Consider the following 16,183-nt stretch of genomic DNA (forward strand, 5'->3'; position numbering starts at 1 on the left):
ACCCAGGCAGGAATCGAACCCAGGACCTTTTTGCTGGGAGGCGACAGCGCTACCACTGCATCACCGTGCTTTAATTAGAGAAGCTTCTTACTAGAAAACTTATTTGCAGAGAGAAATCAACATCTCTAAGACCTCTGAAACCATACAACACATGATGGACCTGACTCAAAGGCAAGATTTAACTGCATTTAAGACTTTAATATATCAACTAACATCAAGCTGTTAAGACATTTTAACAACCTGCACACCTCTTTGTCCTCTTCTCCATCCAATGCCTTCAGCTGTCAGTTTGTCCACTACGACCCCCTTGTCTTCGGTCTACTTCCTACCCTTTAATTCACTACAGTACATGTCTCCCTTATTCAACTCTTCCTCTCTCCTTTCCCTCCTCCCTCCATCTTCCTCACCTTCACTCTAGGATTGTTATTCCTCTCCTCTCCTCTCTGGGGGACATTCGTGGTGAGTCATCTTGTGTCTGCTGCTGCTGGGACACGGATATGACAACATGTTTTTTCATCTCCTTCGACAACGTTGCCTTAGTTATTTTCCTCTCCCTCTGTTTGAAACCATCTGAGAAAATCGTTGCAGTTGTTTCCCGATGACTCTCTTTTTCTGCCCCCCTTTCCCCCAAAACCACTGTAGACCCGGCTCATCCATCACTCGAAAGAACTTCTTCTGATGCACTGCCCACAAGAGGCTGCGCTCCTCTGCATCAAGTACATAGGCCCAACACCACAAACACACGTACATACATGTATACACACACACACACACAATGCAGTCCATTACAGATGGGTCTTCCCCCAGACCAGCCACATGATTCCTAGTGTCTGAGGCCAGAAACCCAGTGGTCCAGGCCACGGTGTTGACTGTTTCCTGCCGTAGTATGACACTGGTGTTGACGGGCCTAAATCAAACTCCCATGTCTGCATGTGGAGCGCTGCCATCTTGTCCGAGGCCGAAGCCAACTGCCACAATCGTTTCAGTGATCAACATAAACAACTTGCAAACTAGTCTTGATGCTGGCCAGGGCCAGTGCTGGGATTAAAATAGAGCTTCGTAGCAAGTCAATCACACATGGAAGAAGTATGAACAGTATCAATAAACATTAGACTACTTTGAACAACTGGCGTGCTGCAGCTAACTCACTGAAAGACCTCTTGGGGTGAATCCCTTCCCCATCGGGTGCCTTTCGAGGTGAAATGATTTTGTAGAGCCTCTGCATTTCCTTGTGTGTGTGTGTGTGTGTGTGTGTGTGTGTGTGTAGTGTGTGTGTGTGTGTGTGTGTGTGTGTGTGTGTGTGTGTGTGTGTGTGTGTGTCTGTGTGTGTGTGTGTGTGTGTGTGACTGGGTGACTTGTTTGTTGATTTAACAAGGGTAATAGTAGGCATGTTAATTGTTGTGTTCCCTACATTTTCCTCCAAATCTACAGATCTCCAGTTATTGACAGGTGCACTAACAATGTGAGTTCATAAATCTACAGATCTCCAGTTATTGACAGGTGCACTAACAATGTGAGTTCATAAATCTACAGATCTCAGGTTATTGACAGGTGCACTAACAATGTGAGATCATAAATCTACAGATCTCAGGTTATTGACAGGTGCACTAACAATGTGAGTTCATAAATCTACAGATCTCAGGTTATTGACAGGTGCACTAACAATGTGAGTTCATAAATCTACAGATCTCAGGTTATTGACAGGTGCACTAACAATGTGAGTTCATAAATCTACAGATCTCAGGTTATTGACAGGTGCACTAACAATGTGAGTTCATAAATCTACAGATCTCAGGTTATTGACAGGTGCACTAACAATGTGAGTTCATGCGAACCTCTTGCATGCCCACTAAAATTGCGCTCCATTGAATAAATACATGTTGCAAACTCACCAGTAGGCAGGCATCTGGAGCAGCTTGCCATAGAGTGCAGTGCTGAAGGAAGGGATGATGGGGATGAGAGGCAGGAAACTCCCTGTACTGTCCTGGCATGTCAAGCCAGCCTGGAAGCCAAACACCTTGAGAGAACCACAGAGAGGGAGAGGAGAAAGAAGTAGAGATGGAGGCAAAGAAAGAGAAAGATGGAGAGAAGATATAGGAATTCAGTATTTTACTGGATTGCTCAATCCATTTCTTGGATCCAGAGGGGGGAAAACATGTCAACTCCCATTCACTTTGCAGCTTCTGAAAAGAAAACATAGGAGAAGTACATGACCAGTGTGGTTGTTATCTCGTCTCCATCTCCTCTAAACTGATTTGACCCTATCTGTCTTCGGCAGAGCAAGAGCTCCTGCAGGCCTGAGGAGGGCAGACAGGGGCAAGAGCAAAACATCCTTTCAGTCATGTTTACTATACATAAACCTGTCAGCAACTCAGTCTTATAGTGTTAAAAACACAGCCTCATGCTGAACCCCGTCACCAAGATTCATGTATACTGTACATGTACATTACTTACTAGTACTTTACTACAAAGAGTAATGGGTTGTTAGTTATATGGTCATGATGGGCTGGCAGTGTGGGATTTTAAATGAATGGAATTTTCCAAAAATATTATTCCTGTGAAGCAAACATTTCATTAAGTGGTGCACAACACATTACGTTCATCTATCTATAAATTTGGCAATGTGGACTCTGTTTGTTTCAAGAATTTTGGCCGGCCACAGCTATGCCATTTTACAGGAAATCAGGCTGAAACTTTCAGGAAATGTAAAGAGCACCCGTGCTGGTGACCTGACGGAGCCAGATTTTTTAATTATGGCAGATTAATTGCCCTAAGGCTGAGGCTATAGTTCAGTGATGATGTCATCAGGACTCCGAGGACTCCGAACAACCGAAGATGGCGAGTTCCGCCTCTGGCTGAAGGGCTATTTTGTAGGCCTTAGAGTACCAGTCAAATACTTTGGCCCAGAACCCCGTCAGTGAAGGGCAGAACCAAAAGGCATGAGATAGAGTGCCCTCTGACACCTGACACCTGTCACACAGTGGTGAGACGGACGGATAAATCTTGTGTAACTTATGCTTAGAATAGTGAAGACGGTGACTGACTTTAAATTAGATCAGTTGGTGCCGTGGTTATTAACTGTACTGCTGGTTTGAGTGGGAAGACGAAGAGGAATGGGATCGGGCATGACGCTGTTAAGAGATTACTGGAGGCGGATGTATCTGAAGCAAAGATAGATGGAATACTGAGGGATGCATTTAAAGTCCCTGGAAACCAAAATCCACAAAAACGTTCTAACTATGTTATTTAGGGTCTTATGTTAGTAATTTCTGCCTCCGAAATTATTATACATTACTTTCAACCCAAAGCCTTAAAATCGACACTTTTCTACAAGCTTCTACAAGGTACTTCCTCATTGAAGAGAGCAGTGCGCGAGGTGCTAAAATGCAGGAGCTTATGACGTCATAAGCGCTATATAACCTTTGTACACGCGCGCAACCCGCCCTACTGTGTGTGTGTGTGCGTGTGTGTGAGTAACCTCGCGTCACCAGGCTGTGTCGAGCGCTATGCTGTTCTCTCTCTCTCTCTCTCTCACTAGTCCCGAGAGAGAGAGAGAGAGAGGGAGAGAAGCACACAGCACACAGAGTGGGAGGGAGACAGACACTGAGCGAGCGCTGTGGGGGCAAAGAACGGACAGAGATCTCTTCCTCTCAGAGCCGCGGAGCAACGCGCGAACACACACACACACACACACACACACACACACACACAATCTCTCTTAAATTATCTCTCTCTCCTTCTCTCCCTCCGAGAGACAGAGAGAAATTTCCCTGCTGCAGACGGGACACGCCCACACAGTCCGCGGGAGAAAATACACTCTAAAAACTAATTGATTCTCATCACTTTTGCCATGACTGTCAAACCTAAATTTATATACTTTGCGACGTTCATCATCGTTCAAATTTGGCTGGTGGCTTATTAACATAGGGTCCTGTGATGTGATGAACTCAAAATGCTAAATAATAAAGAAATATTTCTGGTTTCCAGGGACTTTAAGCAAACACCAAACAACTGTGTCTGGGTAAGAAGAGGAAGAATATTCCTAAACTGTGAGAGGCAGCAATGTGCCGCAAGGCATCCAGTCCAGTCTGCCAGAAAGCCTTAAGAAGAAGAAGAAGAAGAAGGAACCAGACGGAGAAGATGGCTTCCGCCCCTGTGCTGTGCGGGTGACCTGAGGAGACGTTTTTTTTAATTAGGTGATTGCCCTAATTGTCATCAGTGATGTCATCCCAGTGTGGGGATGGGGGGGGGGGGGGGGGGGTCCTGGGGGGCGGTTAACGTCATTTCTTTCAGGGGATGAAGTAACTGCCAGTCTATCTGTCTATCTAGCTATCTATATATAAAAAAAAAAGCCTAATTAGAATACTGTAAAATGGTTGTCATTATTGTTACTTTACTTTTTTCTCTTTTTCTCTTGTTTTATCATTTTATATAAACTGAGCAGGTTTCCTAAACAAGTTGAAGGAATTCAGAGTCCTCTGAGTTGGGCTTGGTGCTCTCTCTTTATTTTGTTTGACATGAGTTCTCTGTAGATAAAAATAATCAAGTTGTTATAATGTTAGTGAGAGGGAGGAAGCAGCAGTCCTTACCCTGCTGTAATTAATATGAGGGGTAGGCGATTTTCTTTCGTTTCCATTTTCATATGGTAAATTATAGACTATCCAATGCAAAGATAATTCTGAATGCATTTCCAAATGGTTCAAAGGTGATTTTCCTTTTTAACACATTCACTGCCATTGACGAGATATCTCGGCTTACAGAATCCAACGGTTCATTGCCAATGACGAGATATCTCGGCTTAAAAAAAAAAAAAAATTTTTGACGGTGGGACGTGGATCAACGCTCCCCACGTCTCCTATAAAAATATTGGAGACAGCGAACGTGTACAACCCATTCCACGGACCCACTAAGTGGCGACAGTGCTCTCCACACTAGAAAAGGCAGAGCCAAAACTGTAGGGGAACGCGGGAGGAAACCATTCTCTACTGTAAAATGGATTGGCGAAAACGCTTTCACTTTCGCGCATTATCGCGCTGGGAGCTGGCGGTGGGGGATTCCAAAAATAGACTGGGTGGAAAACACACTTTGAAACACGCAGCATAAAGCCTAGAATCGCACAAAGCTTCATCAAAGCTCTCAAACCCAAGAAACGAGTGAGCCCTATCCACACTCGCTGCCAGGGAGGGAGGCTGCTCAAACTCGCAGCAGCAGCAGCAGAACACTCGCTTGTGACAAACGCTGCTGAAAGACACCAGACACGCCCACGGAGGGAGGAGTTTGAAGGAGAGGGCGTTCAGAACTATATTGTTTAGATGTCTGATCTCTCACTGATGCCAAAAATAAATGGTTAAAGTGACTGTTCTGCCTGTTTGATTGAATTTCACAAAACTGCGATTATCTCAGCTTTCAGTCTCAGACACTGAAACCATGCTGTACTCAACGGCTAATATCTACATAACTACTAACTCTACAAACTAACTCTTTTAGACAGAGAAAGCACACATTCTATTAGTACTTTTGTGAACTTTGTGTTCACAAAGTCAAGCAGAAAAGAATCCTCGGCTCTTGTAAAATGAGCCAGAATCCTCAAAAAAACCCTCTGGCAGAACCTACCTACAGTAAAAAAAAAAAAAGGCTGGCAGTGAATGTGTTAAACCACAAACAATAACCAGCAGAGCAATGGATGAACAATTAAATAGCTCAGTTATTGATAACAAACAATGGACACGTTTCAGCATGCAGCCACCATCAGCTGTTAACGAGCGGCTAACGCAAACTCACATGTACAGCTCTGTATTATGTTGGCAAAGGTTGATGCAGAACGCACCTTATGAGATGAGACCCTGCCACGTGTGCTAACGTTTCAATTGTTAGCAATAACAGTTGATAACAATGCATTTCGCGGTATTTTGCACACACAACACTGCAGCTAGCAACATGTCCACACAGATAGAAGTTAGACAGTGCTGTACAGCTGACTGACACAAGCCAGATGAGACAAAGCATGACAGGTATGATGATAACTTTAGTAAAGTCCATTTAATGTGGGGTTCCTTTGCCTTTCCGACATGCTGCCACTCCGAACGTTAACTTCCATCATTCGGACTGGCGGTCGTTCACCTTAGAAGCCGCAATGCCGACCTTAGGTTTAGGCGTGGGGGTGGGAGAGGTTAGGTTTTGGGTTAGGGTCTGGGGGAGGTTAGGTTTAGGCATAGGGGGAGGTTAGGTTTGGCGTGGGGGTTGGGAGAGGTTAGTGAAAAACGGGGAATATAGACCCCCTTTCGGAGTGCCGATATTTCGGAGTGGCAGAACGTCGGAGTGGCAGCACGTCGGAGTGGCAGCATGTAACCATTTAATGTAACGTTACTAATTAGCGCTATTAATCACAAACGTGCACGTTATATAAGGACTGTTTTGTCAATCAAATGTATTTCAAACCTTGGCTTACTGTACCTCGTTGCGTCCATAAAAATGAGGGCTATCGAGCCCAGACGACGTATAGTCGACTCGACATTAGTTACCAAGGGTGCGTTGCACAATTGGCACAAACCAAAACATGGCCACACGTGTCTGACTGTGATGACATAACGTTACACACAAAGGAGGGAGCTCTGAGGACTAGTGTTGTGACGTTCGCGAACGACCCGAATCTATTGAACGGCTCTTTGCTATGAACGAAGGGAACCGAGTCCTACTTGAGAGCCGTTCGTTTTAATGCTGTGCCCAAATTTCACTGCCTGCCGCTCCCCAGCACACACACAGGTTAGACCTCCCTCCCTCCCTCTGCTAGTCCGCTGAGCAGGGAGCATCGGGCAGGGAGGATAGGTCGGGTGCACTCGTTAGGCGCATGCTGTAGCTGGCCTGGGTGGGCGGACTCAGCTATCAAAACCGGAGTGCATCTGCCGACCTTCTGGGTAGCGAAGTGTTGCATGAATTGCATCAAGGACAGCCAACTTTCAGCCTAGTCAGTAAATTCACTGACTAAATAAGCAGATGATATGGTGTCACCTTGTGTAATGTTTACAATGCAGTTTATTGACACATTAGGTCTGGAAATACTGTATGAGTAATTGTATGCTGCTGCAGTCCACTGATGCAAAATGAAATAGTGGTGGGTCTAATCAAATCTGATCCAAATCATACCATATCATTATATTAGTGATTTCTCAGAGAAACAGTAGTGCGCGCCCCATTAAAAAAAATGAACGAGGAGCCGCTATTTTGAACGGCTCTCAGAAAGGAACGGCTCTCAAAGAGCCGTAATTCCCATCACTACTGAGGACTTCCACATATTTAAAGTGACAGTGAAAAACGGTGACGAAATTGACGGTCAAAAAGTAGTTGGCTGGAAATTGTTTAATGTATGGCTAATTAGCTGGCGCTCATGGAAAACACTGCATCCATGATGATGTCATAGAGCAGGTGAGGCCACAACGCAGTGGTCATCAGTGATGTCATAGGAGCAAGTGAGTGCGCACAGCAGTCGAGCTGCAGGGCAGGTGAGGTTGCGCAGCGGTGGAGCTGCACAAGCTGCACGGCCAGCTCGGCTAGTTGCAGGGTGGGCGAGGCTGCGCAGCGGGTGAGCCTAGGAATCGAGGGCAAAAGATGCCTAGTTAGTTATTATATACAATCTGCAAAATACAGGAAATTATGTTGCATACACTAGTTGATATCTCTATTGTTGACAAAAATGTGTTACTGTAAGTCGCTTTGGATAAAAGCGTCTGCCAAATGACTTAAGAGCCCTTAGCAGTCCTGAAGAGTGAGGAGATTGATGGTGGAGCAGTGCCATGGGACATGACATGACAGGACAGGAGTGATGTGATCACTGGAGCCTGATTTGGTAATAATAATAATAAAGATTATTACCACAAGTGTTGGCATAGCATCAAGCGCTAGTGCTCTCCGGGAATTACCAACACAGTTGGAAATATCTTTGACCAACCAGATTGCTTGGTTAAAACTACCCACTGTATAATGATGATTTAAACAACCTCTGATACCAAGACTACTGTTGAGTAAGTGCATTAATGTATTTTCCAGAGGGAGAGGCTTATGGATTTGCTGATCTAAACATGCTGTCTTTTACTGACCACATGTCTCTTCATCATATTCCTCATTATCCAAGCTCTTGGTAGTCGCACTGCTGGACACATACTGTACTGTAACTTCTGTTTACATTGTGCTAATACTGGACATGGTGGATGAAATCCTGTTTAATTGTGGGGGTATTGGATGATGGCTGGGCCCAGCTGTGACAACAGCAACTGTCCCACATGCAGCTGCTATATGCACAGAATAGGATTCTTTCAATTACTGTAAGTGAAGGTCTGTTGAGGCACTAGGCTTTGCAGATGGCTCAGACCAGACAAAATATTGGGCAAGGCTACAAAGACAATTAATTTATAATAAGACAACTAGCCTATGGGTATAATTCGACACAGCATAGTAGCATATCCAGTTGCACTGTATGATAGTCAGATACAGATGTAGACATAATACAAATTCCACTTTTAAATGCAAGTGTGATGCTCCACAGGAAGAGCTTGTTTCGCTGCAGCTTCCTTGTTTGATATTGTTTGGAATGGGGCCTTTATCACTATTTAGCTCTTGACCAGAACCACAGACCAGTGAGACAATGGATAGCCATCACTCTGTCAAGACACCTCAGCTCTGACAGCAAGTGTCAATAAAAGACACATTGAGATAAGCCTTGGTTTATCCCCATTTCAAATCACTTCCTGAATTGAGTGAATTGCGACCAGAATGACCTCCACCTTGCCATGATCCCACTGCCAGAATCCAGAAGTAGAATTAGTACCTTAGCGGATACGGAGGCTGATTGGCTGATTAGACAGACTGGGCCTTGGCCACTGAGTGGCTGACCGTTAACCCTGTGCTGACCCAGTGATAAGGACTGCCAGTGTGCCTGGCAAACATCCTGCCTTAGAAAAACAGATCCAGGCCAGACCAGGTCACACCAGATCACACTGTGGAATTAACATCATTTTCTAAAGCCTTCTTTCAGAGCTCTGAATGCAATTCAACCAGACGTTCAGCCATGCACTTTAACTACTATAAAGAGGTGATGAGAACATTAGGGCAAGTTGAAAAACAAAGGAAGAGACAAAATCAAGATGAGACATTAAAATAATACTGTAGAGATATTGTAGACTAAAATCAACCATCGTGTAGCCAAGGCAACCTCTGACCAATCAGGACACAGCTTCACCTCCACTTGTAATGAGTGACTAATCAATTAGTGTGTTTCTGAACTAAGGATTGATGTCATAGCTACAAAAAGCTCCAGATATTACAAAGACTAATAATGCAAACACATACCAATGGTTTGATGTTGCTTTAGCATGATGAACACATATTCTTATTTAGTGAGTATATCTGTGAATGTTGCAAAATTGTAGTTAATCTTTTCACCTTTGTAATGTTTTGACGTCTTGATGTTGTGTGTAGTTGTGATAGAGACCTGACAAAATGCATTCTACTTTTTGGGCTAGAATGACTTCAATCTTACATTGCAGTAACATGGGATTTGTTTCACAGTAAACTTCCTCAAAACTCTGAACTATCTCTTTAACCAAATTACAGGCTATTCTATGTGATGTCCTTTTGATAACTAATGCAATAACTGATGTCATATTTTTTCACTTTCATTTACTGAGCCTCCCCTGAGACTGTTTGGAGCCCCCCTGGGGAGCCCCGCCTCCCACTTTGAAAACCCCTGGTCTAAAGTGACTGGTACACATTCAGTTTATTGATTTTGAATGGTTATGAAAAAATGGAAAACTATATTAGTGATGAAGTGTTATATAAACCACGAGATGCCATAGTAGTACGATGCATCCGGTAGGCATAACATCTACTGTATTTGCTAAGTGAAATCTACTGTACGAGCCAGACCAGAGCTGGACTGCGCTGCTCATCAGCAAACTCAGTGGTGAGATCTTTATAACCAGGTGAAAAGGGGCCATTAAGGTCATTGAAAGAGCCATTAGGGTCATTTCAGAGTAGAGTTAAAAGTGCGGCCATGCGGTTGACCTATTCACCTTTGGCTACACAGTGTAACCATGCAACTGGTTGATGTGTACTGACAAGATCGGTCAATATAGAGACAGATGGAAAGAAAAAAATGGAGGAAGAAAAATGAGGCAGCAGGGCAAAACAAAATACAGGGAAAAGACAGACAATCAACCTTCCTTGGTTCCACTCCCTTAAAAACAAATAAAAAAAATTAAGAAGTTAAATTCACCTTCTGAGCTGTAAGAATGTCCACACCAGATAACCTCATCTTGCAGTGAATAGTAAGAAAGGCCTGCTACAGTGACTGTTTCATGAGCCCAAGAGGTTGTTCAATGACAGAACCAAATCAGCTGCCTCTAACCACCCCTGGTTTGGACAGACAGATTGAACTTGGACTTGGACTGCTCACTCTTCTGATGAATCTCTTTTGGTAGCCCATCAACATGTGTTTTATGGCTGAGTGAACAGGGCTATCCTTTATGGAAAAGTAAGCTGTCCTTTGGCAGAGTTATGACATCGCTCCTAGCCTAGAGACTATCCTTTTAGTGAGTAATGATAAAGCAATGACTAATGAGAAAGTGAATGGAAACTATCAATCACCATAGGAAATCAATCATGTATGCTTTGCCATGTGTCCTGTGTTATAGATGTTATAGAGTTGAGTTCCCCCCTCACACACACAGAAACATACACACCCTGATATGTAAAGTGCTTTGAGTGCCTTGAAAAGCGCCGCATACTGTAGGAATTGTCAGTGGATTAGCGGGGCGGTTCAAGACTGAGAAAGATGCAACCTAGCCATTTCAAGATGGTGTCTCTGAATGTGACAACAACCTAAAGAAAAGGGGGAAGGTCATAGTCAAGTTGAAAAAGGAAAGAACACAGGTCAGCTATTTGCAAGAAACTCACTTGTCAGAGCAAGAGCACGAAAAGTTCAAAGAGCTGGGATTTAACAACACATTCTATAATTCATATAAAGGGGGCAGTAAACGGGGAGTAGCTATTTTAATTTCCAATACAACAAAGTTTGAGACCCTAAAATAAATAAGTGATAAAGAGGGAAGGCATATTCTGTTTAAAGGGAAAATGGAAGATCAATTTGTGATATTGATTAATGTCTATGCACCCCCGGAAAGTGACAAACTTTTCTTTAAAACTTTATTTGATATTATAGCCCAAGAAACGGAAGGGATATTGATTTGTGGGGGTGATTTTGATAGTAAAACCTGGATACGACCAACAGAAAGAAAAGTAGTAAAACCTGGATACGACTAGCAGGAAGAAAAGTAGTAAAACCTGGATACGACTAGCAGAAAGAAAAGTAGTAAAACGCAACTGACTCATATGTCAATACAGTATTGGCGGAGTTGGGAATTATAGACATTTGGAGGGAACTACACCCACTTGAGAATGATTACACTTATTACTCAGTCCCACATTCAGTTTATACAAGAATTGATTACTTTTTCATAAATACAGTTGATAGATTTAGAATAGAAGAATGTAAGATAGGAGTAGCAGATTTATCAGACCATAGCTCTATCTGACATTGAACTTAAATAGTAGAATGAAAAACACGACTTGGCGAATGAATGTTAGTATTTTGAACAATCCAGCTTCTGTTGAACAGATTAAAAATTAGATAAACACATACAGATAATGGGGAAGTTGATCCCACTATTCTCTGGGATGCCATGAAAGCAGTTATGTGAGGCAAATTAATATCTTGAACTACATTACTTAAGAAAGCTAGATTAATGTTATATAAGAATAAGATGGGGAACTTAAAATTTTAGAACAGCAACATAAAAGTACACAAGATTCAAGTTTACTGCACCAAATTAACTCATTAATTTCTCCGCCGGCGTCATGGAACGTCATTTAAGAGACAACGCTTCCCCGCCATTGACGTCATCGGACGGCAATAAGTGTTTTCACCGTCATGTGATAGATGGCTCTCTTACTCACCTTGTGAAACATTACAGCACGTCTAAAGGTGTACAGGATCGACCACGATTGTCTAACAAAACCAGGAAGCAGAAAAAAGCAACAATCTCCCATCAGAAAAGGTCCATAGCACAGCTCCATGGCACGGCTCAAACACTGGTCCAGCAGCTTTTATCAATACGGCTTGCCCTAGAATATTATTATGCTGCACAACTCCGGCCTCTGGTGTGTTGTGTGACACCAACTACACTGCAAGATGGAAAGAGATTGAACTAGGAACAGAGGGAATTCATATCCAAAGTATGATAGCGAATAGAAAGGTGAGAGAGAAAGAGCTTGACCCAATCACTGAGTTTACTCTGAGAATCTGATTTATAGTGGTCAGAAAGTCCAATTTGGAGAGGGAGATTAAAGTAGTTAGTTGGATGGCTTATGACCCTAAATTTAAACCTGGGACCCTCGACAATGAGTTTATGCAATGGGCAAGCAAGGGCATTACAGCAATAACCACAATAATCGACAAGGGGGAAATTAAAGGCTTTCAGGATTTGAGGAATGAATTTGACCTGCAGAACCAAGATCTATTCAGATATTTCCAGGCCAGAGACTTCTAAGGAAATAAAAACCAGACCTTCTGTGTAATGCATACAAAAATAAAATAGGCAGAGTGATATCGTTGTATATCTGTACCAGAGTCTGGTGATGAGTAGAGATATCTCCACACTGTACATTAGAGATAGATGGGTAAAAGAAAGTAAAATGCAAACGGAAGAAAGCTGGTATAATATCTGTAAAATACAACAAATAACGACAAGTTCTAGGATATGGAAACAGTTTTGCTGGAAAAACATAATTAGATTATTTATTACCCCTAAGACGAAAAGTAAATTGTTGACATGTTGGAGATTGTGTGGAGAGAGAAATGTAGATCATACACATGTTTTTTGGGAATGTAATAAAATTAAGAAATACTGGGATGATGTATGGGGAGAACTGAAAACAATACTGGGATATGAGTTACCTAAAACATGGGAGGTGCTTTATCTGGGTAACTTAACTAGTGAAAATGTCCAGCGGGAGGACCGGTATCTGTCTTGTTAGCAGTGTCCAAGAAGGCAATGACTAGGAAATGGTGCAAGGAAGACCCACTCACTCAAAATCACTGGAGTGATATCGTAGAGGAGATATTCGATATGGAGAGACTCACACATAATTTGAGAATTCAACAAACGGAATTTGAAGTGAAATGGGACAAATGGACAACCTATAAGGATCGACACAGAAACACCATACTAACCCCGGAAAGAGAACTGGAACTTTTTTTTTTTTTTTATATATATCTATGTCTCACTGTCTTGACCAATGCCTGTCATTTAATGTGCATGTACTAAAAGGAAAATAAAACTTTAAGTTTAAAGTTTGGGCCCTTCTTGAACTAACTTCTTTCTCTCTTAAAAAAAAAAAAAAAAAACCCTACTAACCTAAACTAAACTTGTACCACTGTTCCTTCAAAAGTTGTAGTTGTCATAGACTGTGTTGCATAGTTGATTGCTCTATTGCTGACAAAAATGTGATATTGTAAGTCGCTTTGGATAAAAGCGTCTGCCAAATGACATAATGTAAAAAAGAAAAGAAAAGCGCTGTATAAATCAATCAATTATTATTATTATTATTATTATTATTATTATTATTACTACTACTACTATTACTAGAAATAATTTCTAGCACATCGCCTGTCGGCCACCAGCAGTTATGCACCGTACCACCTTATTATAGTAGTGATATTATTATTTGGATAGGTTTTGTGAATCTGCACTACAGACTGTCTTCTCACCTTGAGGTAGCAGTGTGCATAGCAGTGGTGCAGCAGGTTATCAGAGGGCTGGCTGAGACTGCTGACCGTGCTGACCAGCTCTGGAGCATACATGGGCACAGAGTGCTCAACATTCACCCTCTCCACCTGGAAGCGCAGGGCCGGGAGAGGACGTACCGGCTGGAACACTGGCACACTGACCGGCCCCAATGCAGCCTGGGAGATGAAGGACAGATACGACAGTGGAATGATTAGTCGACTATGATGTACATCAGGGATACTCAACTTGCTTTGCCCGGGGGCCACTTTCGTGAAATGATAGAAGGCCAGGGGCCAGTTAATAAACAATCAATATACATTTTTCTGTAGCGGATTGTAGGTGTCAGACGGAGTTTAGTCTGACAATGTTGTGCACACCGGATAGTTACTTAGGTTAAGTACATACATAAGTGCCTGGGTAGCGAGCAGACAATTTGACAATTTAGCAGCTAAATCATAGATTATTGAAAGATATTCCATATTCCAGACTGAAATGCTATAACAGAAGTGTGAGTATTGGCCAGAATTACATGAACATTTGGACACTTATTCAGCGGGTGGCCCGCGGGCCGCCAGTTGAGTATCACTGATGTACAGTGTCAACTAGGGCTGTGAATCTTCACTGGCCTCACGATTCAATTAGATTCCACGATGCATCTCGATACAGCTCAAAGTATCACATCCTCAATTTTCTATATTATTACTGCACATGGCTACTTTTCGCTTTAAAATGTAAAATCTGAATGTCAACATAAATTTAAACAAACGATTCAGGGATTATCTGTCAATGATTCGATACGAGTCACACGTCCGCATCGTGATGCATTGATTACGATTAATTTAAACGATTAATTTTGACACCCCTAGTGTCAACTAGTGGTTTTAACAGTCGACTAGTCTGTGAAAGCCCTAGTTACACCTGGCATCACTGGTAACACACTGAAATCACCAGGCATCACTGGTATACAACACACTAGTTACACCTGGCATCACTGGTATACAACACACTAGTTACACCTGGCATCACTGGTATACAACACACTAGTTACACCTGGCATCACTGGTATACAACACTAGTTACACCTGGCATCACTGGTATACAACACACTGAAATCACCTGGCATCACTGGTATACAACACACTGAAATCACCTGGCATCACTGGTATACAACACACTGAAATCACCTGGCATCACTGGTATACAACACACTGAAATCACCTGGCATCACTGGTATACAACACACTAGTTACACCTGGTATCACTGGTATACAACACAATAGTTACACCTGACATCACTGGTATACAACACACTAGTTACACCTGGCATCACTCGTATACAACACACTGAAATCACCTGGCATCACTGGTATACAACACACTAGTTACACCTGGTATCACTGGTATACAACACAATAGTTACACCTGACATCACTGGTATACAACACATTAGTTACACCTGGCATCACTGCCACTGGTATACAACACACTAGTTACACCTGGCATCACTGGTATACAACACACTAGTTACACCTGGCATCACTGGTATACAACACACTAGTTACACCTGACATCACTGGTATACAACACACTAGTTACACCTGACATCACTGGTATACAACACACTAGTTACACCTGACATCACTCGTATACAACACACTGAAATCACCTGGCATCACTGGTATACAACACACTAGTTACACCTGGCATCACTGGTATACAACACACTGAAATCACCTGGCATCACTGGTATACAACACACTGAAATCATTATCAAACATTTGCATCCTTTAAATTGACAGTAAACACCTGATTTGTTACTATCCAAGGCAAGCTGTCCACTACTCATATTTCCCAGTGCATTGATATGTGCAGTGGAGATACACTGCATACTGTATACTAGGGGTGTCACAATATATCGTCCCACGAAATTTTGCGATAGTAAAACGTCACGATATGTATCGTTGAGATGAAATCTCATATCGCGAAAAAAAATCTTTATATAATTTTTTTTTTTTTTTTTTTTTTTCAAAAATAGACTAAGAAACGTCTTTGTTTGTTGAAGTTCAATGTGTGGAAAGTAGTTCAGTTGAACAAGTCTCTGAAGAGACACATGAGAAGTTATACAGGAGAGAAACCATTCAATTGAGTTTCTGGCAAAACTGTTTACTTGACAGGAAAAACTGAAGATGCATAAAAAATAGACTAAGAAAAGTCTTGTTGTTTGAGTTTGAAGAAAAACTGAAGATGCATAATGAGAATTTATACTGCTGAGAAACCTTTTAGTTCAAAGTAAATCTAAGTGACGGTGTAACTCATTCTATTTCAAGATAAGCCTTATCTCCAAT

General features: G+C 42.3%; 1 protein-coding gene across 1 annotated transcript in view; it reads right to left on the bottom strand.

The window, feature by feature from the left end:
* Nucleotides 1–16,183, bottom strand: part of vps13b (vacuolar protein sorting 13 homolog B) — a 661,063-nt gene that overhangs the window by 538,299 nt on the left and 106,581 nt on the right. Inside the window, exons 15-16 of the mRNA XM_083634457.1 lie at nt 13,820–14,014; nt 1,893–2,017 (exon numbers count right to left, since the gene is read on the bottom strand). Coding sequence (XP_083490583.1) covers nt 1,893–2,017; nt 13,820–14,014 — 320 coding nt within the window. The remainder of the gene's footprint in view (nt 1–1,892; nt 2,018–13,819; nt 14,015–16,183) is intronic.

The sequence above is a fragment of the Poromitra crassiceps genome (assembly GCF_964638095.1).
Source record: "Poromitra crassiceps genome assembly, chromosome: 1".
NCBI lineage: Eukaryota > Metazoa > Chordata > Actinopteri > Beryciformes > Melamphaidae > Poromitra > Poromitra crassiceps.